The 23,854-nt window shown below is 37.2% G+C and overlaps 2 protein-coding genes and 1 long non-coding RNA gene across 4 annotated transcripts in view; 2 read left to right on the forward strand and 1 right to left on the reverse strand.

The window, feature by feature from the left end:
* Positions 1-771: 771 nt before the first annotated feature.
* Positions 772-11,667, forward strand: ndufv2 (NADH:ubiquinone oxidoreductase core subunit V2). The gene is made up of 8 exons (XM_056744092.1): positions 772-908; positions 1,555-1,608; positions 2,471-2,533; positions 2,652-2,768; positions 3,318-3,486; positions 7,834-7,943; positions 9,793-9,869; positions 11,498-11,667. The coding sequence occupies exons 1-8, from the start codon at positions 867-869 to the stop codon at positions 11,589-11,591; spliced, it is 726 nt and encodes a 241-aa protein (XP_056600070.1). The 5' UTR covers positions 772-866; the 3' UTR covers positions 11,592-11,667.
* LOC130418126 (uncharacterized) lies at positions 9,751-13,158 on the reverse strand. Its single transcript, XR_008906288.1, has 3 exons — positions 12,894-13,158; positions 10,060-10,128; positions 9,751-9,914 (listed from the first exon to the last, which is right to left on the reverse strand). It is a non-coding gene; the product is annotated as an uncharacterized LOC130418126 (long non-coding RNA).
* Positions 13,159-13,544: 386 nt separating this feature from the next.
* Positions 13,545-23,854, forward strand: part of ankrd12 (ankyrin repeat domain 12) — a 45,032-nt gene continuing 34,722 nt past the window's right edge. For both annotated transcript variants that reach the window (XM_056742511.1, XM_056742513.1), the window contains exon 1: positions 13,545-13,902. The gene's annotated coding sequence lies outside the window, so the exon portion shown is untranslated. The remainder of the gene's footprint in view (positions 13,903-23,854) is intronic.

The following is a 23,854-nucleotide window of genomic DNA, read 5'->3' on the forward strand; positions in this document are numbered from 1 at the left end:
GGTTACTTGGAAAAGTCAGCCAGGAACATTGTCTAGGTCATACTGTATTCTACTTCCTAAAATAATTGTTTTCTGACATGATGATCATCATGACTCGCTATCGTTCTGTTGCAACTCTGGACTGCACTGCCCACCCTTTGCTGGCATTTACGGGAAATGTGACCATACAAAGCAGTGCTGTTTTCTGGACATAAAAAAACAAAAGAATTTCTCCTGGACAAATGCTGAGATGCACAAAATCCGATGCACCCACAATAAATGCCACTTTGTTTTTGTGTTATTATTTGCTATCCCGTATTCACAAAAAAGTAGTAGACCTATTCAGTGTAGTAAATTATTATATTGTTGTATTTAACAGTAATCACTTTGTTAACATACACAACAGTATTCAGTAGTGTGAACTATACTGAATTGATAAACTAGTAAATACTGTAGCATACTGTAATATTAAATATGGTAAAATAAAACATACTACAGAATCAATAGTTTAGGACTACAGTGTTTTTTAAGTTATAGTATCCGCTTTTAATTTATAATTGATGAAAACGAAGCGTTTAAAAAACAGTTCAATATGTTAGTTGCGGTCTAACAAGTACATTGCGAACTATTGTATGTCGTCTTTAAACACAGTTTCGCAAATGTACATTGCATTCCGTCTCGGTTATTTTTATCAAGGTATGTGTCCCCAACACAATGTGCATCTGTTAGCAGTTGCGCGCATGCGTAACTCTGAGCAGCTCTGAGTTCGATTACACGTACCTTGCGCTTACACAGCCGTTTGCGTAACTAGATCCGCTTAATCGAGCACTCGCATCGATTTATCTCAGCCATTGCTTGTTTTTACGGTGACCTAGAGTGTTTTTAAGATGATCTCATCGTTAGCTCTGCGATCACTGGTGTCAAATGCGGTATGATTTTTTTATTTCTGAAATGATAATAATTTAATTTAGAAGAATTGTAGAGTTGTTACATGGAAGCAGCGCGGTCTCCGCGTTGACATCTGTGCAAGGGCATGAAGCTAAAGCGCTAACCGCTAAGAATGATGTCTGATTCTGTTTATATTTCATTTAAATATTAATTAAACGTCTTGAGTTTACTGTGATCTGTTAAAATACTGGCTCTAAAAACTGTTAACAAGACAGTAACGTTACATCATGCACAGGCTTTATACAATGACAGACTTACATCACTACATTTATGTTTTAGCTCTGTGCATGTTACGTTATACAGTTTGCATATCATGGAATGTGTTATTTTTTTACTAAAAGTAGTCACTTGCACTTTATTTAAGTGCAATTTTATTCAACTTTCTGCATGGTTCCTAGCTACAAAAGTGTATTTTTACACGGGCGCTCTGTACACATAAGTTACTTAAAAAAAAATGTGTAACGTTAGTACAATGCAATGTACGTCGTTTTGGATAAAAGAGTCTGCCAAATGCGTAAATGTAAATGTACATCGTCAAAGTTCGTTGAAATGGTGATTTACACTTTTCTCTGTAAGTCAGCTGTCAATCATCAGTAAAGTGAAGTATTCTGTTGTGTTATGTTGCAGGTGCGCAGCCTGCATCAGACTGCAGCTCGAGCTGGTGCAGGTGGCATGTTTGTGGTAAGACCTCACTCTAATGTGCTTTTATTATCGTTTCTTTACATTTCTGAGATGAATTTACCAACGTATTTATATAGATAAACAAATTAGTACTGTCCCTGTCTCTCTACGGTATTATTGCACAATATTTGCTGACTCTACAGCAGGCAAAGCAAGCATCAAAATATAAAGTGTATGTTATAAATTGGAGGAAGTTTAAACTTATGGTATTGGCAATAATGGAAAACTACGATGTTTTATTCTAATGTGCAAAAGTAGATTGCACATTAGAAAACTGTACAGTTTTGTCATCTATTAATATTTTTTTCTTATTTGGTTCTTTACTACAGTAGTTATTTTCCCAGATTTTGGACAAGCTATGCACACGTCTTGTGATTTTTGAGCTAAGCCTTTTTAAAGCACTCCAACACTTCCAACAACACTACAAAATAAACATTTAAAACCTGTAAAACATCCTTAATAGTAAATATGAATAAAGGGCTAAGAAATTACTTGCCCTAGTGCTGTCTTCACTTTTGGCTGTAATTGTATGTTATGTACAGTAGCACATGTGTTCATTGTTCAACAACTTAATAATAAACATGTTGAGGCTACATCTATCAATTTTTTTGTATTTGAAATGATATGTCTCTTAAATTATGTTTATCATATAGAATATCTCTTAGTTGGACACAGCATGTGTCCACTTTGGATTGGTTCTCACATTTGTGAAATGACTGTAAACCAAATAAACATGACAGCCTTCTGGATGAATTGGTTTTATTGCAGATATGTCACGATTTGTTTGATATAAAATGAGTCTTTGCATATTGGTCAACATTGAAAGATGTTTATTATTGATTGAGTCTGGTGTCTATTCCAGCATAGAGACACACCATCCAACAATCCAGAAACTCCATTTGAATTTACACAAGAAAACATGAAGGTAAGGGATTTTAGGCATATATTACTTTTTTTGCCATTGTTGTAACATGGGGTTTGCTTGTGTGTGGCCAAATATTTACAACAACTATCATAGCTGTATGTTTGTTATTGTTAAACAGAGAGTTGAAGCAATCATGAATAATTACCCAGAGGGTCACAAAGCGGGTGCCACTATTCCTGTGCTGGACTTGGCTCAGAGACAGCATGGATGGCTTCCTATATCTGCAATGAACAAGGTAATAAAATCCATGTTCTTTTCAAATAAATACAGGGTTCCTATAGTCATGGCAAACCTGGAAATTTTGGTATGCAGACGGTCCTTGAAACTAATACTGTTCAAAAAAGGAGACCCTGGAACACAAAACCAGTCATAAGTAGCACAGATATATTTGTGGCAATACCCAACAAACTTTGTATGGGACAAAATTATCATTTTTTTAATGCCAAAAAGCATTAGGATATTAGGTAAAGATCATGTTTCATGAAGAAATTTTGTAAATTTTCTGCCGTAAATATATCAAAACTTTTATTTATGGATGCAGCAAAATCTGGAAAAAAATGGCCAGACACACGCCTAGAACCTTCACTCGCTGCGGGCAGCTCTTTGGAAATTACCCCCTCAAGTTTGGTATCTATGTAAAGCTTTCCGATGATGTGTAAATCTCAATTTTGAAGAATTGACCCATATGACTGGTTTTGTGGTCCAGAGTCACAAATGTGGAAACTTTGACCTGCTTGTTATAGTTTTATGGAATGTTGGTGTAATAATGTTTTTCGTCCTGCAGGTGGCAGAGATCCTGGATGTTGCTCCTATGAGGGTGTATGAAGTTGCAACATTTTACACCATGTTCCTCCGACAACCAGTGGGCAAGTACCACATTCAGATCTGCACCACAACGCCGTGCATGCTCTGCGACTCTGACAGCATCCTGGAGGCCATCAAAACCAAACTGGGTAAGCAGAAACCATTCCAGCTCTCCGGTGGAACATCAAAGCCTAGGATGTTTAGGTTTTTAGGAGATTGCTACAGTATTCGTAAAGGCGTATGTTCTAGTTTTTCAATGTGAGCTCTATTCAGCTATGTGCATGAGACCAGGCCGCTGATACTCAGGGCTCGAATAGACCCCCTTGTTGAAGAAAATGACTAAAAGCATCCCCTTTGTAAAACCACCATCCCAATTATAATTATATTAGAATTATATTATAATTATTAAAATATACGTTTTATAATGCAAATTGTTTGTCGGGAGAAAGCCTACTCCATTATTTTAAGTCTGTCTGGGTTTTGCAAATGTTTAGCCAGTGAAAAGTGTGTAAAAGAGCTTGTGACTAGACCTTGAAACATCATTGGGTCATTAAGCTGTCAGTCAAACATCATAAATCCTCCCACTCTCTTTTGTGAACGAAGTAGCACAATCCAGTACCTCAGAGATGACGTATTTTTGGATGCTATCCCGGAAGTAAGCACTCTGCTGGTTCCCTCGACCGAAAGCCTATGCATTTTTCCCATAGACTTTTGGAAGATTGCAAAATATAAGCACTGTGATTAACAAAGGATTATGATGTTTACATGTTTTGTCTATCAATATAACCTTTACAAATCTAAACCACATTTGTTACTTTTAAAGCCGAAATACAATCGGCAGAAGTAAAAAGCTAACACAATGCTATAAACGCTCACACAATGCTGTAAACACTCACAGTTAAGGTCGCTCGATATCAACGTCACCACAAGCAAGCCTACGACAACTCTTTCAGACTTTATAAAAAAAAGTAATCACTCTGAATGAATGAATCCGCGTCAATGTTTTAGAAGATTTGTGACCATGTTGCATTATTTGTCAGCTTTGTATGTGCGATGACGTCTAACGTTCCAGCCAAAGGAAGTTGTCATTTTTAGCAACTTGTTAGAAACCACTGTTTTTTAAGACACAATAAGGCTTTAAAAAAATCAAGAGTGCGTTAAAAATGGTGTGTTTTATGTCAATAAAATGTGAAAATATTTAGAGGTTTTGTTTACCACAGACCTTATTTCATGCAATTTACCAAAAACCCATAAAAAAAAAAACATAGACTTTGGAGCTATGGAACCGGAAGTCCTACATGCTTACTCGCTTCAGGGTTTTGCATTCAAAAATATGTCATCTCTGAGTCTCCCTATTCGAGCATCTATATATGCAAGTTCTGCTTGTATTTGATCATTCAAGCTGTTTCTTTCAAAATGCACAACGTATTCTTACTCAACAAATATATATAAAGACTAATGTTTTGTGTAATTAAGGACCGTAGAAGAGTGTCTATATTGGGGTGTTGTCAAGTCATAGCCAATATAACTTACTGTCATAAATAGCCAGTGTATTGCGCTTTATCTTTTAAAACCTGAGATTTGGGCCAAAAAACATAAAACCTGAGCCCCTACAATAAACGTTATAAGCTTTAAGTTGATGTTGAAGTAATGGCCTTGCACGGGGGCATTAAGCATTTTATGATGTACTAGCATGCTTCATAAGATGTGTACTTGGTCTTTTAATATCACTGATCCACATATTAAGCATTTAATAACGATTTGATTTACTGACTCAGATGTGATCGTTGTTAGGATGGACAAAACATATATGTCCCACATTTACTGGTCAAAAACATCATCTACGTAAATGTGACACATCATATTGTGGAGCAATGATGCTGAAAAGTTAATATATTATAATATATTCAACTAGAAAGCAGTTCTTTTAATTTGTAATAATATTTTGTTCATCAAGAGACTTTGTTTGGATAGCTTAAATCTTATAGTTCTAATCATCATTCTTAATATTTATTGAATAAACATAATCTGTAATTGTTGTTTAAGGCTTGCTCTGGGACATACACTTCCCCAACACCCAAATCTCAATTTTGACCGTACCATCCCCCTTGAACTTTTTCTATAATTCAACCACTTCTTATACTTAAACATTATGATTGCTTTGAACCACTCTTTCTGACCTGCAGAGGGCCGCAAAGAGCAAATGTCTTTGTCCAAATACAAATAAAAAATCTCTTAACCACACTGTACACATACACTAGAATACACATACACTGTGCGTGTGTTCACTACTCTCTGGATTGGTTAAAAGCAGAGGTAACATTTTGGGTATGGGTCACCATACCTGACAAACAGGTCAATTTCACTTTTCATATATGAAGAGTTTGGTTCCAAAATGAGATAAAATTAGATAATACCAGAGGTGGGGGACTCGAGTCACATGACTTGACTCGAGTCTGACTCCAGTCACAATTTTCAGGACTTGCTTGATTGATGTAAGAAAATGACTTGACTTTGACTTGAGAGCAAGTGACTTGAGACTTGACTTGACTTAAAGTGGAAGACTCGACGATGATTTAAAGTAAAATAAAGTAAAATAATTCGTTTTAAAAATATTTATTGTGACTCAGCAGCACTAATTAACGCCTGTGTCTTTAGCGCTGCACAACTCAAACGGCGCCAAACATGGCAGACAACAGATGAGCTCCACAGATAGTCACGTTGGGCTATAAGGGCTTTGAACTTTATTGGACCGTGCCAATAAAAAAAGATTTGCCAGATGCAGAGTATGCAACGCAAGACACGACAACCACAGCGTCAAATTTCATCCGACATTTCAAGAACCAAAAGGAAAGATAAGAAAATAATTTATTTATAGTCAATGTAATAAAACGATTACTAATGTAATGAATAAATCGTTTATGTTTATTATGTTTCATAATGTGGCCTTGGTTTTTTTTTATTAGTAAAAGAAACGTGATCATCGATCATCACTGATAAGCCTACGTCTCAACTCACAGATGTCTCGGGGAATTTGGCTATAACAGTGGCATAGCCCGAATTTTAATGTCGGGGGGGCATTTTAAAAAGAAGGGGCTTCTCTACATTACATGTAGATTAATGTCTATATTAAATGTGTGCATTTTCAATTGTTGGTGTGGACTGCGTGTGAAAGCTGAATAGCTGTTCGCTTATACTGCATGACAGGCTGATGGATGCGCCGGTGCGATCACTTCTACTTAAAAAACTCTTTAAAACCTATAATGTTTTGTGCTGTAGAATAATGAAACCAGTTCAAATAGAAAACAAATGTTCTCAAATTATATATTACGTATGAAACGTGCATATTGCGCGTCCAATGCAGAGATGACGATTAAGCATCAAAACTTCATCACTGGGCTATATTAACATACATTAACATTTTATTTATATTCTGCCGAAATGAAAAAGATCTGTTTATTTTCATTAACGAGTTTCAAGATCGAAGTCAATAAAATGATCCGAGATTCCCATCACTAGATGAAAATTCCCTACTGTGACCTATAATGGACAGCACAAGTATTACAACATCATATATATATGATGAAAATCTACCTATTATATGTTATATATATATATATAACATATAATAGGTAGATTTTCAGTCACAATACTTAGTTTATAAGCTTCATAGCCTGTATAAATGCTCAAGTCTTACATTCTGTCAGATACAAGTATTTCTATTTCTGTGTCTATGTAAACATATGAAAATGACTGCTGGAACCAAACTTTAGGCACACACATAGGCAAGTGATCAATTAATTTATATTTACAATTGATTTTCCTTAATATATGTATATAAGTTCATCTTTTTTTCAAAAATAAACATGTATCCTAAAGACGTACCTCTGTTTATTTTAGTACTGCGACTTGACTTGACTTGAAACTTATCAGGATTCGACTTTACTTGCTTAGGGTGAACCCTTGACTTGACTTGCTTAATTTGTCTAAACTGTGACTTGAGATGAGACTTGATGGTTGAGACTTGCTTAGACTTGACCATATGTGACTTGTCTCCACCTCTGGATAATACATAAACAAACAAAACACACAATGCTTGTCAAGAATTTAAATAATTCTGATAATTATTATTAAATAATTAAATAATTTTGGAAAATACAATAAGGCAATATAGTAATGTAGTTTTTTTAACAACAATTGTATTTTGAATCTAAACACATGGCAATGTGACTGATTAAGTGGCATTTCCTACAATTTCTTATTCATTAATACATCAAAACTGACCTAATGTACTCAATACACGTTCTTCATCCTATTTATTAAAGTACGGTATTACAAAATAATGTATTTGTATTCTTTTATCAAATTTTAAAAATGTTAGATTTTGCTTTCAAAGCTCTAATCATCTTGCATGTTAAGACATTCTTTTTCACTAGCAACTAAATAAGATCTACAAAATGCTGTGGGACTAAAAAAACACAAATCTTCCCTCTTAGGTATCAAGGTCGGAGAGACCACAACTGACAAATTATTCACCCTAACAGAAGTTGAATGCCTCGGTGCCTGTGTGAATGCCCCGATGGTTCAAATCAATGATAACTATTACGTGAGTATGATCACAAATCTCTTTTTTGACTCCTATTGTGAGTGTATTGATAAATGGGCTAGTTTTTAATGTGGCCATTAGGGGAGGCAGTTTCTCTGTTAGGAAGTCACTTTGTCCTTTGGATGGTCAATAGAACCCAAGATTTGTGTTACTTTATAGGGTTATCGCTCGTTTTGTCAGATAAAAATAAGTATGATTGCTTAAAAAAGTAATGCCAAACCTCTCTTCAGAAGCATCATGAATGTATTTAGTCCAGGAAATTGAAGTATAATATTAAGGATCAGGGGTTTGTTTATGTGTCTTTGTTTAGAGGACTGTGTAACCTTCCTGAATGCGCTGTTTGAATATGGAGATTTTTTTCCAGTTTGAACCCGGCCCACATCCGTAGTTAATGTACAGGTTGACCAAGTGTCAGGTTTAAGCTTGTTTTTGTTAAACAGAGCCCCGGATGACCGGCCAGGTCAATGATGCAAGTAGCTGTGGCCTTCCAATGTGCACCAAAAACGCATGTGTGATTCATAGTCTGAAATGGGTTAGGAGGTCTTGTTCTTACAGCTTATCATTGGTGACGTCATCATATGATGCTTTGTTCAGTTTTGTGGTTTCTAATGTAATTTTAAAGGGGAAATTTTTCACCTTTAAAAGGTGAGAGTCCTGACCTCAACCCGATTTAGATGCTGTGGCATGACCTCAAGAGAGCGATTCACACCAGACATCCCAAGAATATTGCTGAACTGAAAACACTTTTGTGAAGAGGAATGGTCCAAAATTTCTCCTGACCGTTGTGCAGGTCTGATCTGCAACTATAGGAAACGTTTGGTTGAGGTTATTGCTGCCAAAGGAGGGTCAACCAGTTTTATTAAACCTAAAGGTTCAAATACTTTTTCCACCCTGCACTATGAATGTTTACATGTTGTGTTCAATAAAAACATGAAAACATATCATGTTTGTGCGGTATTAGTTTAAGCAGACTGTGTTTCTCTATTGTTGTGACTTAGATGAAGATCAGAACACATTTTATGACCAATTTATGAAGAAATCCAAGTAAGCCCAAAGGGTACACATACTTTTTCTTTCAACTGTATAGATAATTCCCTACAGACCAAGACAGCTGTCATCTGTTTAGATATCACTCAGTGACTTGCATTTAGTATCACATTTTCAGAAGTAGTGAACAAGGGACTTTCCCTTTAGAGTTATTCTTCCAAGTAATTGTAACACATGAGAAGGTCAGTTTCAGAAGGTATAGTAGTTTACATACTAAAGTTGCATACAATCTGTCAGGAACATCTGTGTGTCATATTTCCCCCAAATCCTTTTTAATGAAAAAGGTTTACTGACTATTTAGATAACCAAGTTTGCATTGTGGTGTTATTTTCATGAGAAATTACATGTGATGGGACGTTTTTCACATCAACGATCTTCCCAGATTTATTACAATAACGTTACAGCAAAAGTAAACTTTTTAAAGCCAAGTATTCAATTATACATTATAATTGAACTTGCAGTTTCATTTCAATATTTAAATAATGATAAATATGCTGAAATGACAGCAATAAGAATATAATAAAAATCACACCTATTAATAGTTGTAAATTATTTAAAAGGAAAAGGAGTGTTTAAGATGTGTTTAATTATATACGTAGAAAACAATAATAGAAACATTGTAAGATTTATCAAGGATAATTATAATTTAATAAAAGTATTTCTTTTTTGTGAGGTTCGCACTAGAAGTTAATTATATTCTGGTTTATGTAACAAACTCTTTGTTAATGAAATGAAAGAAAACAAGGTTTCTCCATTAACGATCGTTTCATATACTTTTATTTTTCTTTGCTTTGATTTGTAGGAGGATCTTAAACCATCAGACATTGAGCAGATCATTGATGAGCTGAAAGCGGGAAGAGTTCCTCTGCCTGGTCCCCGGTATGAAAGCTCTTCACCTTTCTATCGTTACTATAACAAATAGGTCTGGGTGATATTCCCAAAAAGAAAAGCCTTAATAGTCTTGCTTCAGATTTATATTTCTGTATTATTTCTAGTTGTCCAATATCCTATAACTCATAGAAACAGGTGAATAAAAGATCACAATATTTCACAATTTTAAATGGAGTACCTTAGAGAAGACATATTTTTGTCGGCCAACCCAGAAGTGAGCGCCGCACTGGTTCCCTCGACCGAAAACCTTTGGGAAGATTGAAAAAAAATAAGATCTGTGTTAACAATTGTTCATGGTGTTTACACGTGTTGTCCATCTAGATCATCTTTACAGATTAACACAATGTTTGCTATTTGTGAAGCCCAAGTACAATCCGCAGAAGTAAAAAGCTAACAAGATGCTATAAACAGATGACACTGATTACGGTCGCTCACCACCACCAAGCGTCGGATACCTTTTTCAATTTTTTATCAAAAACATGTTCCCTGTTTAAGTAACCACTCTGTGAATCAATCCCCAACAGTGTTTTTAGAGATTTGTGCCCATGTGCATTATTTATTTGTGAGTTTCATTTTCGCAATGACGTCTAACGTCTCCGCCAAAGGAAGAAATCGCTTTTAGAAACTTGTTAGCAACCGCCGTTTTGAAAACACAATAAAGGTTTAAAAATCACAATCGGTTTAAAACTGATGTGTTTTATCTCTTAGATCAAAATGTAAAAATATACAGAGGTTTTATTAACCCCCAGACCTTATTTCAGAAAATGCTAAAATGCTAACTCACTTCCTGGGTTTGCATTCAAAAATACGTCATCTCAGAGATACTCTATAAACAAGCATTAAACAAAGAATTACATGCAATGCATCACGACTCAGATGTCAACATCCCTTTCTTCAGAAATGGGGCAAAGCCTATGTATATTGAATCCTTTGAATGTTCACCCAAAAATTCTAATTCTGTCGTCATTCAAAAACTTGTATATCTTTCTTAGTTCTGCTGAACACGAAGAAAGATATTTGGAAGAATGTTAGCAAAAAAATGTTTTTGTTCGCTTAAACACAAAATTTGATATTTTGAAGAATTTAGGAAAACAAACAGTTTTGGGGGACCTTTGACTTCCATTGGCATTTAATTTGTTCTAATATGGTTGTCAATGATGTCCCAGAACTGAAAATTGCTATCCTTCTTCCGAATATCTTTCATTAGAACAAAGCAATTTATACAAGCATGAAATTACAAGAAGGTGAGTAAATGATGACCTAATTTTAATTTTTGGGTGAACTATCCCTTTAATCATGTGATTCAGAGTAAAGTGTATTTTAGTTGTGAGGTCGTGTTGTATGGGACATCCGTTAACACAAGCTTATTAAAGGGATTGACCATCATCAGAAGGGACAGCTAATAGTTATAGGACACTGGACATAAGCTTCGCTTACCATGTCTATACAAGAAGAAACTGTATTTATTACGGTTTTAAAAGTTAACGTGTCCCGCATATCTACTAAAGGCCTTACTTAAATTGCAATTACACAGGAACATTATGTGATGTTGATTAATAAGTTTGTCGGCATGCCAAGAATGTTTTAATTGTTTTGAATATTCTTGCCTCTATCAGGAATGGACGCTTTTCATGTGAACCTGCTGGTGGGTTAACTTCATTGACAGAACCACCCCCTGGACCAGGCTTCGGTGTGAGAGCTGACTTGTAAACATGCGCCATTATCTGACTTGGGTCCTTGTAAACATTAGACATGTTCTGTAAATAAAATGTTATCATCAATTATATTCACATGGCCCGGTGTGAGTTATTTAAGATGAATGTTTTTCATAGTGGAACAATGCTGGTGACAGAACGATGACAGACCATCAAACACCAAAACACTGTGTGATACCAAGAGTGTTTTACCCAGATAACCCCCGTCAGGTCTAAGTGGTCTTTTTTGATCAAAAAAACAATAGTGTTGAAAACATGCTTTACTTTTACGGTGTTCCATCCCTTATTTTCAAGCCTTCTGTTCTGACACACAATACTTGTGCGCAATAAGCATGTAGGTTTTTGATTTTCGATTTATTTTTCAACAAGGAACAACTAATTTAATTATCGGTAAGCAGAACTATTTCTGATCATGAAAAGTAACACTCGTCACATAACCGAAGACACATGCGTTTATGGGGCTGCTTCACTAGCTTGTGGTTATCAGTTCAGGAATTTAAATGTCCCTTTCACACCACCCCTTCATGCGGTTGCACCATGGAAAATACGATACTTATGCTGTGCAAACAACATAGGTCTACCTGTGTACACACATTCCAACAAAAACACAAAGCATCGCTGTGCACTGTTGGCCAGTGATAGGCTTACGTTCAATGTACAGAAAACAATAATATAAGACTCCTTCTACAGCATGTCTATTAACCAACTTATATAACTATACACAATAATGTACTGTCTAATACTTTCATGTAAGGCCTTTCTCAGAAAACAACTATGTATGTGATTATTTAAAATAAATCAGTATTTAATCAGTATTACATATGATTTATTTGACCACATAGTGATTTACCAGGATGTATCGTTTGTACACAGTATATGATCATACACATTTAAGTCTACCGCCCAATTCTGCACTAGATAGCTGCAGTGCCATATCTGTACCACACAGGTAACAGGTTTCTAACATAAAGATCACCTCTGCAGACCACAACAGTCACGTTTCATGCAACTAACTCGAGCTCGACGAGCTGCTCTAGTCTGTGCATGCGCCCATCCCCCCACGCACGCACGCACGCACGCACGCAGATATTCTCCTCTGTGATTCGAGCTCTTTCTGCAGCACAATACAAGGCCGTCTACCGCGCATGCGCGAATTCTTCCCCACATCATATAATAACTAAACTGCGACACAACAACAATACGCCTCGAAAGCTCGTTTGGCGCCATTTTAAAACACACTTTTGCATTTATAGAAATAGAACTAACGACGTCCTAATGCATATCGACCTTTAAATACCTTCTTTAAGGAAGGCGAGCGTGTCTCCGACATGAAAGTTCCAGAACGTTCGCGCACTCGTTCTCGCGCCGCAGCGTCGGACGGAACGGGTGACGTCAAAGTGCGCAGCGTCAACCCCCCCCCCCATTCGAAAGACAAGAAAATATATTAAAACAGGAAAAAACCAAAACACATCTTTGAGGCATGAGATAAACACAAAAACGTATTTAACACACTTAACAATTGGGGGATTTTGTATCAACACAGTATTTAAAAAGTTAAACTTGTTTTATGTTTTTATTCTTTTAATGCACATGACATAATTAGACCATAAAAATGGAAAGCTAAACATACGAACGTAGATAAATAAACCCAAAATAAAACACCCCCGAAAACATCTGTGATATCAATTGCACACTAACAAATCCTACATCAAACCATTTTTATTTATATGTAATTCCAAAGCTTATTAGATTTGTTTTTGTAAAACTAATTTACATTCCAAGGAGAAGAGTAAGACAAAAATAAATGAAAATCAAAATACAGAACAAAATAACTAAGAACTAAGAAATCAAATAGTAAAAATACATAAAAATAATCGAATAAACTAGAAACAATGAAATGATAAAATATTACATGTAATATAATACATTATAAAACTCAAAGTGGTAATTGAATAGAAAAAGATGAAAGCCAAATATAAGGACATGGAAGCATAGGGCATGGAAGTCCTGGGAGCAGAGAAAAGCTAGTATGAGCATGCGCAGAAGCCGTGCGAGCGCGGCCGAACACATGACCGCGTTTCAGCCAATGAGCGCCGCACCTCTGCATGTTTTTTTTTCTCGGGCTTTTCTTAGACACGAACTGACGGCGATGTTTTCAAAACCAGCACCGAGAGACGTCACACAGCCGTAGGGTTAATGTTCAGTTTTTACCCCGCGACACACGCATTTTATTCCTAAAAATCGACTGTATCTATTCTTCGACTCGCGAGTAAATGACGCAGAGGAGGTCGGAGAGCTTCACGGCGGTAAGTGGAAAGTTTTCGTTGTTTTTGTCTGGGCTTCCGATCACATATGGAGGAAAACGCGTTTAGTTTATAAAGAGCTTAACCAACCAGTCAGAGAATTAGTGGGTTTGGTACTGCTTGTTGCGAATAGTATTATGTCTGATAAAGCGTCATAAACACGTTTGCGCTTTGTGGCGCGTAGTGCGCCGTGCGCGCGACAGTGACAGGCACCTTTGGTGTGCGTTGAACGCGAGCGCGAAGCCCTAGAGGGGCCCGCATGTCTCATAAACCCACTGCGGGTTATTGTCTGTGCGTGAGAGGGGTGGCGCAGTCCGCAGCGTGATACTGTCTCTTGTACATCTCACATGAAATTTGATTTTCAGGTTAGATGTGCAACCAGAATGCGTAACGTTGCACGAGCGCGTGACAGTGTTGCGTTATTTGCAATTCGTATATTTCCCCACGCATACACTCTATTCATTATAAATAATGCAATGCTGATATTTGCACGTGCGTAAAAATGCACGGGGGCATGCTCATTTATTTGAGTGATTTCTGTTTTTGTTGCATTTGCAACGTTGCAGCTACGCGTGAAATATCGTATCCATGCATGCTGCTCGGGGTGTGTGTTACCACAAAGCTTTATTTGGTGACCGTCCTTCGCGCAGAAACCTTTTGTCTTAAGGACGTATCCTGCAACGCCAGTCAGAAGCTTGTCAAATGCACGCAGTTGCATTTCACAAGGTTTATCGTATTTGGTATTCTTGGAAGCATAACACGTTACTACATTGTTTACTATGAGCACAATCTAATTGAACGAATCAGACTTTTACATGAGTCAGATCTCATTCACTGGCAAAAAACGTTATTTCTGTCTACACAGACAGAAGATGTGATGGATATTATCCCACGGTTTTATTACTGGTCTTATTTCCGAGGTGGATATTTATTTAGCAAGCTGCTGTTTAGAATTTGTGAATCATGGATTGTTGTGAAATAGCAATATAAAAATATTTTTAAGGTCTGGTTTTACTACAGTTGAAATGTGCTTCATGTGATCTAGTCTTTTTGGATGGTTTCAAAAACAATGCAAGCAAAATTAAGGCTAGAATAGTTTCCTATGATAACATTTAACGTTTTGTATTTTAATAGATAAATGGTGATCATTTACGTCTCTAAATATTTGGTCAATTTAATGTGTTTGAACTACTGTGTAGACATATTGCTGAAATGTGTATGATAATTTCAGTATTTTTAGATGTTACTTAAAGGTTATAGTTTGATGTTTATATTTGGGCAGGACAATTTTGATATTCATTTTAGCCTCCAAGTATGGAATTTAGATTAGATGTCTACGCCCACTTCCTTGGTCGTGTTCTACACTCTCACACTTGCAAAATGACATATTAGAGATTATACAGAAATCCCAATTTTCCACATCTGGGCCACCGTCCAACAAGAGCTTGTGGTTCTTAATATTTTTCCGTTGACCCTTTATAGAGTCACGCGGCCAAAAGCATGAAAGGCCCCTGTGTGCATTTGCTCAACTCAGCAATGATATGAGGGACAATAAAGGCAGATTTTTACCTCTGCGTCGGACCTACAGCGTAGCGCACCTCTCCAAAAATGTAACAGCTACGGCGTAGGTCCGAAGCAGAAGTAAAAACCCGCCTTAGCATCATTGTTGCTGTAAAGGTTATATAAGTGCTAGTGTGTCTCTTTATATATATTTTTTTTAGTTATGTGGCATGTTTATTTTAGAGGAGTGAGCTCTGGTGCTGCTAAATGTGAAAGGGCTGTTGCAGTGGTTCTGAATGGAGTGGTGCTGATGCTGTGACGCGAACTGTCAAGGCAACACTCCTAAAGCTAGTTCACACCGGTACAGTAATCCTACGCGTTGACGTTTTTACGCCTCATGACTAAACAAAGGGCCCCAATGGGAATGTGCACACCGACGCGCAATACACCAGGCATAAAAGCGTAATATAAAAACCCCGCCTCCGTTCGTTTTTTTAGTTTGACGCGGTGCGTTCAAAACTAGCCGACCAATGAGATTGCTGCTTATGTTCACGTGCCTGGACCTGCTGAAGTTACAGTAAAACTCGACTTGGTGGTGCTCAAGCACAAAACGGTCTTGTCGAGCACACATTAGCTGTGCCTTGTTTTGTAAGGCTGCATCCTTGTGTCCTCTTGAGGTCTCAGCCTCTAAAAGATGCGGTAAACAGTGAATCCTCAATTTAAAATTAAATGAGCATCCTTCCTAGGGCATACTGGCAGAAATGGAAACAGGAAGTACCATGTTGCTATGACAACACATTGCACTTGCACACCTGTCACATTAATCAAAATGATTTCTACATGATTTTAAGAGGTAAAAAGTGTGTTACTTTCTACCCTCAACAATGTCACATTAATTAAAATGATTTCTACATGATTTTAAGAGGTAAAAAGTGTGTTACTTTCTACCCTCAACAATGCCAAAAGAGTTAAACAAATAAGAAAATGTTGCCTTACTGTTTAAAAAAGTAAAAAAATCATTAGAACATTTTTAAATTTAATTATTACATATACCAGCCAAGAATGAAAAAACGTGACATAATTGTTAACTGTTAACATTTAACATATTTGATTGAATGTGCAGCTGCTGCCGTTTAATCAAATAACAGACGTTGGCTGACGCAAAGAATTGTGGGTTGTCTCTAGCAATGAAGGATACACCTCATGTGTCCTTCAAATTCTCGCGAAAGTAGGTCGCATTGGAAGGGTAACTACGGAGTGTCCTATCTGCTTTTATGAAAGAGAGGCTTCAATGACGTAACAGGCTTCAAATATGACCTCCGGAGGACGCAGCCTGCCGAAACAAGACACAGCTAATGACAAAGTGGAAGTGAGATGGATTCTTCTTCTGTGTGACAAGGGAGTCTCAGAAGCGTAAAGTTGGACAGCGCCACCATGTATATTGGGGTTTTTCATAAAGCGCCATCTTTGTCCGGGAGTGAATTTGCACGTTCACTCGGCTCTTCGTCAGTGAAATCTTTGGGTATGAAGACTGAAAAACGCTGGCCCGGTGTATACAAGTCTTAAGTCCAGCAAAAAAAGAAGCTGCAGTTTCACTTGAAAAATGACTGTAATCGAGACAAAATAAAAAAGTCTAACAATGAAAAAATGCTTAAATATAGAAAATGTAATTTAAATGTATTAATTGGTCTTAACCAAACACACAAATGTGATTTACTGTTTTGTTTTCATTTTAAGGCCTTGAAGCCAAACCAGAGAATCGACACCTCTCCAATTAATACAATTCACTTTGGTTTGAATACAAGCCTTTTAAAAGCATAGTTCACCCAAAAAATACAAATGTATCATCCTCTATTCACCCTTCATGTCATTTAAAACCTGTATGTGACTCAAAAGAAGATATTTTGAGAAATGTCTTGATGGTTTTGTGTTCATACAATGGAAGTGAAAGGGGTTCAGGGGTTTGTTTTGGTTATCAGTGTTCTTTAAAATATCTTATTTTTTGTTCTGGGGAAAAAAGAAACTCAGGTTTAGGGTGACATGAGCGTATTTTTTTATTTATTTTTTGCTGAACTATTCCTTTCATTTCATTATTATTTGGTATATATTTTAGGGTTATTTAATGTCTATTAAGATTTATTTACAAACAATACAGACTTTGAAATGCATTTTTTATGTGTTAGGTGTTGTAGTTTATGATATTTCTAAATTTTTTGAAGTATTCTATCCCTGTGTTATTTTTTAGCTGAGAAAATGGTGGATTAATTGTGCCGGTAAAATAATTTCTCACTACGTAGCATTATCTAACATGAGAACTTTTAAATGTAAATTAAATGATGTATATTATATGCGTCATCTACCCATGTCTGCATGAAATCAGGCTGCAAGAAGATCTGCACCACTGCCGCTGTACATTTCACTGCTGTGTGTACAGTCACGTCCCAGTTTTTCTTTCATTGACACAGATGACAAGGTGTACGCCGCAACGTTTCTGTCGTGTTCACTCACTGCATGCTGGATGCTTCCAGGAGACGTATTTCAGCGAAGCTCGTGCGAGCGGGAGCTGTTTATGCGAGAGGGAGGAGAGAAAGGAAATAGCACGAGAGAGAGAAAGAGAGAGAGACTGAAACAGGCATGGGTTAGAGCAGCCTGACTCACTCTCCTGCCCATTAGACATTGGCCTTTGTGCTCTGAAGCTCTCCCGAGAGAGTTCTCTCTCCCCGCTTCACGTTCAAACTCGATGCCATTTTTATTTTGCCAAGCTTCTTTATTCCCGCACAGGCGCGTCTTGAATCGTGAGGTTTAATCTGACAAAAATGGGATTTGCTTCTCGTCTAGATGTTGAGAAATTTTCTGGTTTTATATTGTAATTGTAAATTCTCTTTGATCGATTTTGTATCTGGTCTCTTTTTGCTAATGGACGGCAGCTATAAAGCTGAATAATCCATGTTTAAGATTATTTCTTTTCAAACGCTGCTTTTTTCCCACGTGTTTGAGGAGCTCACCTCTTCGCTGACCTCTGGATCCATTTCGTAAAATAAACACAGGCGCTTTTCGAATTACCCTCAGCACAAATATAATCCAACAGCCTTGGTATTGGCTGCCCTTGTCAGCAGATGCATGCAGAACTTTCCAGGAGTCTGCGGAAAACTTTCAGTTCTACGCATTTGAAGACTTGAGTGTTACACACTGTGCATTATTTTATAATGTTAAAAGTTAATAATTAGAATGTAAGTACCTTTAGCCCCATAATTTAAAATGTGACCATGGTTGAACAAATGTAGTTAACATGAATTAACATGACCGGTACTTAATTATTCGCAAAGAATTGTTGGTATATTTTACTACCATTTTTAGTATGTCATAGTTAGGGGTTTCACAATATACCCATATTAACAATCAGGGCAGGTTATAGACATTTGGAGGCCCTAGGCAAAACATTTTTTTTATAATAAAATAGTTTATTACACCGTAAAAATGTTGCGATTTTAACAAGTTAATGATATTATTAAAGAGTTTGTTTCAATTTGAAATTTCTCTGAATAAAATTTTAGGGCAGTCAGGATTTAAAAAAATCCTTGCATACAGACTAAAAACAGCAGCAGGTTTTAGTCTGTATGTAGGGGATAATGTAATGCAGCCGGTTGTTATTTGTAAACAGTCGGATCCATATGTCACACGACGTGAATCAGAGATAGACATCCGACTGTTGTTTACTTTCGTTTAAGACACAATGGACTGTTTACATGTGTTTTTGACATAACCTTGTGGTTCACAGCATATAAGATGTGCAAAAGACACCATAAAGAACATGATTGTAGCCTTGTGCTGGATGAGAACTGCCGTCTGTCTACAAACTTCGATTGAGAAAGTTGGCAAGCGTTTTAAACACTTAAAAATAATAATATTTGATGTAAAAACAACAGCAAAGTCTATAAAAGAGATATGCAGGGACATGCGACGCACGACTCGAGCTGCATGTGAGGACAGGTGCGTGCAGCCAAGACTCAAGTAGACTGCTGCGTATATGCTTTCGAAACACTGCTGCAGTGGTTTGATGTAACGTGCATCGACGCTGGAGACATGTTACAGTTATGGAGGCCCCACCTCCAAGCCTGAGGCACTAGGCAACATCCTTCTTTGCTTATAGGTAGCACCGGTGTTGTACCAAAATCCGACTCCCATGAGATTACAACTACCCTGTTTTCCACTATGAAGGTTAGGGTTAGGATTAGTTGTTGGGGCGGGATGTAGAGATAGGGACCAATCACAAAGCAGCATCATATGTGAATGAACCAATCAGAAGTAGGGGAGTCCAAATCTCACTGGGATTCGAATTTCGGTACAACACCGGCCCTGTACAATAGCCGAAATGTTTCTGATATACAGTTGAAAGAAAAAGTATGTGAACCCTTTGGGCTTACTTGGATTTCTTCATAAATTGGTCATAAAATGTGTTATGATCTTCATCTAAGTCACAACAATAGAGAAACACAGTCTGCTTAAACTAATACCGCACAAACATTATACGTTTTCATATTTTTATTGAACACAACATGTAAACATTCTTGGTGCAGGGTGGAAAAGTATGTGAACCTTTGGGTTTAATAACTGGTTGACCCTCCTTTGGCAGCAATAACCTCAACCAAACGTTTCCTATAGTTGCAGATCAGACCTGGTCAGGAGAAATTTTGGACCATTCCTCTTTACAAAAGTGTTTCAGTTCAGCAATATTCTTGGGATGTCTGGTGTGAATCGCTCTCTTGAGGTCATGCCACAGCATCTCAATCGGGTTGAGGTCAGGACTCTGACTGGGCCACTCCAGAAGGCGTATTTTCGTCTGTTGAAGACATTCTGTTGTTGATTTTCTTCTATGCTTTGGGTCGTTGTCCTGTTGCATCGTCCATCCTCTGTTAAGCTTCAGTTGGCGGACAGATGGTCTTAAGTTTTCTGCAAAATGACTTGATAAACTTTGGAATTCATTTTTTCATCGATTCATTCGATTTTCATCCGTTTAGGGCCTGAGGCAGCAAAGCAGCCCCAAACCATGATGCCCCCTCCACCATATTTCACAGTTGGGATGAGGTTTTGATGTTGGTGTGCTGTGCCTTTTGTTCTCCACAACATAGCGTTGTGTGTTCTTTCCAAACAACTCAATTTTCGTTTCATCTGTCCACAGAATGTTTTGCCAGTAGTGCTGTGGAACATCTAGGTGCTCTTTGGCAAACTTCAAACATGCTGCAATGTTTTTTTTGGACAGCAGTGGTTTCCTCCATGGTGTCCTCCCATGAAGTCCATTCTTGTTTAATGTTTTCCTTATTGTAGATTTGTCAACAAAAATGTTAGCGTGTGCCAGAGATTGTGTTTAGCTGACACTCTAGGATTCTTCTTTACCTCATTGAGCATTCTGCGCTGTGCTCTTGCAGTCATCTTTACAGGACGACCACGCCTAGGGAGTGTAGCAACAGTGCTGAACTTTCTCCATTTGTAGACAATCTGTCTTACCGTGGACACATGGACATCAAGGCTTTTAGATATACTTTTGTAGCCCTTTCCAGCTTTATGTAAGTCAACAATTCTTGATCGTAGGTCTTCTGAGAGCTCTTTTGTGCGAGGCATGGTTCACATCAGACATCGCTTCTTCAGAACAGCAAACTCAAAACTGGTGTGTGTTTTTTATTGGACAGGCCAGCTTTAATCAACACATCCAATCTCATCACATTGATTGGACCCCAGTTTGGCTGACTCCTGGCTCCAATAAGCTCTTGGAGAAGTCATTAGCCTAGGGTTTCACATACTTTTTCCACCCTGCACTATGAATGTTGTGTTCAATAAAAACATGAAAACGTATAATGTTTGTGCGGTATTAGTTTAAGCAGACTGTGTTTCTCTATTGTTGTGACTTAGATGAAGATCAGAACACATTTTATGACCAATTTATGAAGAAATCCAAGTAAGCCCAAAGGGTTCACATACTTTTTCTTTCAACTGTATATAGGGCTTTAGACTCTGACCAAAATGGTTGCAAATGCATTTTTTTTATAAGATGCGAGGTAAAATTTTGCAGGGTTTGCATTGGTGCAAGTGCGTCAAACAATTTTTTTCCACGGCAAAGATTTATTTAAACATTTAATTGCATATGGCATAAAAGCATCACGGGACAGAATGCTCCATAAGCTTTTAAAACAGTCTCACGGTACATTGATTATTCAGATCGTTCTGCACATCGCTTAATAAAGTCGAACACGTCTGTTTCTGAACTGTCTCTCTCCCTCACACTTTAATCAAAAGCAAGGTCGGAAAAATCAAACCATGTTTCAGGTGGCACATTCTGAGAATATTTTTAACCTGAATTACAGCCGGGTGTACATGTGCTCAAAAACACATTGCCTTTTCTTCCCTGACAAGTGTTCCGCACACGAATCTATCATGAAGGAAAAATCCTATCCAGTGAAGTGTTTTCCATGTTAACTTCTATCTTTTGTGATGTCCTAACATCTGTGAAAAAACAAAATTGCGTATTTACAATATAGACTAAATCAAATTATTATATCAATATGAGAGAGTGTGGAAACATAGTCATGTTACGTTATGTTGGCTACTGCGTTAATAATATTAAAGTGATATCAACGAATGGAACCTATAATTTAGGCCCACTTACTATTAAATTGCAAAGTATTTAAATGCTATATTTAATGTTTACATCTTGTTGCTTCACATTTTAAAAATCGTGGTTGTGTTCAACATTAATGAAACAAATAGTTTCAAGCATAGAGCTTAGTTTATATTGAACTGTTAGGCCAATTTATTATTTTAAAAGTATTTAACAGGGCAATGTGTTGACAAAGTAGTTACAACTAAATTTGTGTACTTGCATAGCGCAAAATGCTTTTGTGTAAGTGGAGAAGAGGTCAAATGTGCATGTCATAAATGTCAAAGCTTTTCCCTCTCTCGTGTTGTTCTCGAACAGCATGCACTAATGATCTGAATTTCCTCTTTTTCGAGTCCCTTATAGAAACAGATCATGTGTGGGGAAAACCCAGCGAAAATACGTCATGTTTCATCCTTCACCCCTTCAAATGTCAGGTTTTCAAAAGTTAGTGGGATGACAGTGTAATGTGTGGCTCTCCAAGTGTATGGGACCCAGCTGATGTGATGACTGGAGTCTTCCACAGCTGATGTTTCCACTATTATGGAAACATGTAAATAAAGAGACGTGCTTACAAATAAAGGTTATTCTGTGGTTCTGTGCATCACCTGTGTTTTAACCAAGAGCACTTTCTACTTATCAAGAGCCATTTTTAGCTATGTTTGTTCTCTGAAGACTATAAAGGTTGTTGTTGACGTTTCACCGTAGGTTTCTCATGTCTCAACTCATGTAATGGTTGTAAGACAGCAAACAGTAGTATAGCATTATTCACTGTACACTGTATCATAGTTAATATGTTGTAGAAATATGAATGATTTTTGTTAAATTTGTGTTTGCTTCTGTTAAAGCACATTATAGTGTTATTTACAATTTTACAATGAATAAATCAAGTTTAGCCAATATCAATATTTTATTTACACACAAAAAAAATGTGCCCCTCACAGAAATCTCGTTCTAAAACATTTACAGAGTTGGACCTCTTATTTTTATGTGCGCAGCCTTTCTTCTTTGACTGTCGATCTGTTTTTTTAAGGCCTCAATGTGCTGCTGCGTGATGCTAGATTGTAGGACGATTGGTTTCTAGAAACACCTCAGTCATCAGGTTTTGTTTGTATGGTCGCTAAACACATGCCAACAGGAAGTACAGTTACTTTCTCCTTGCGCTCAGATGCAGACTGCACGCACGCTATATTATTTTCTGTAATATTTTTTCACATGTAACTGTGGTTTCTGGTTACTGGGCGTAAGGAGAAAGTAGCTCTACTTCCTGTCTGGATGTGAAACCACAATCACATTTTCCTCATAGCCTGTGTTTTATTTGTGTGTGGACTCCACAGTAAATATGCTCTGGGGTCGGTGGAAGTGGGTTTTGTGCCAGTTGACAAAATTTCTATTTACATGCGCTCAAGTGTATACACTACCAATCTAGTCTTCACTAGAGCAAGTGTACAAACTTACTAGTGAGTGACAGGCAGTCATACAGAATGCACTTTTGCATCATCTATTTAAAAGCTGAGGTAACATAGCAGTTTCTGCCAATCTCATATTAATTTTGAGTGCTTATAGTATTGCATACTTTATATCTTCGAAGAGTAGTTTAGTCACGTGCACACCGATTTCCAATAAAATACAGACATATGACTCGGGTTCACTTACCGACGTAACAGCATTTTTTAGCGCTGGTTTTTCAAAAACTCTGTAGAATTGCCAGACCAGTGAAGCCATTTTCATAGTGCGTTAAAAAAATGTCACACATATTTTGTGTCATCTGATCGGCTTTTCTGGATCGGCCTTTATAGAGACCGC

This window comes from Triplophysa dalaica, chromosome 3 (genome assembly GCF_015846415.1).
Source record: "Triplophysa dalaica isolate WHDGS20190420 chromosome 3, ASM1584641v1, whole genome shotgun sequence".
NCBI classification, from domain to species: Eukaryota; Metazoa; Chordata; class Actinopteri; order Cypriniformes; family Nemacheilidae; genus Triplophysa; species Triplophysa dalaica.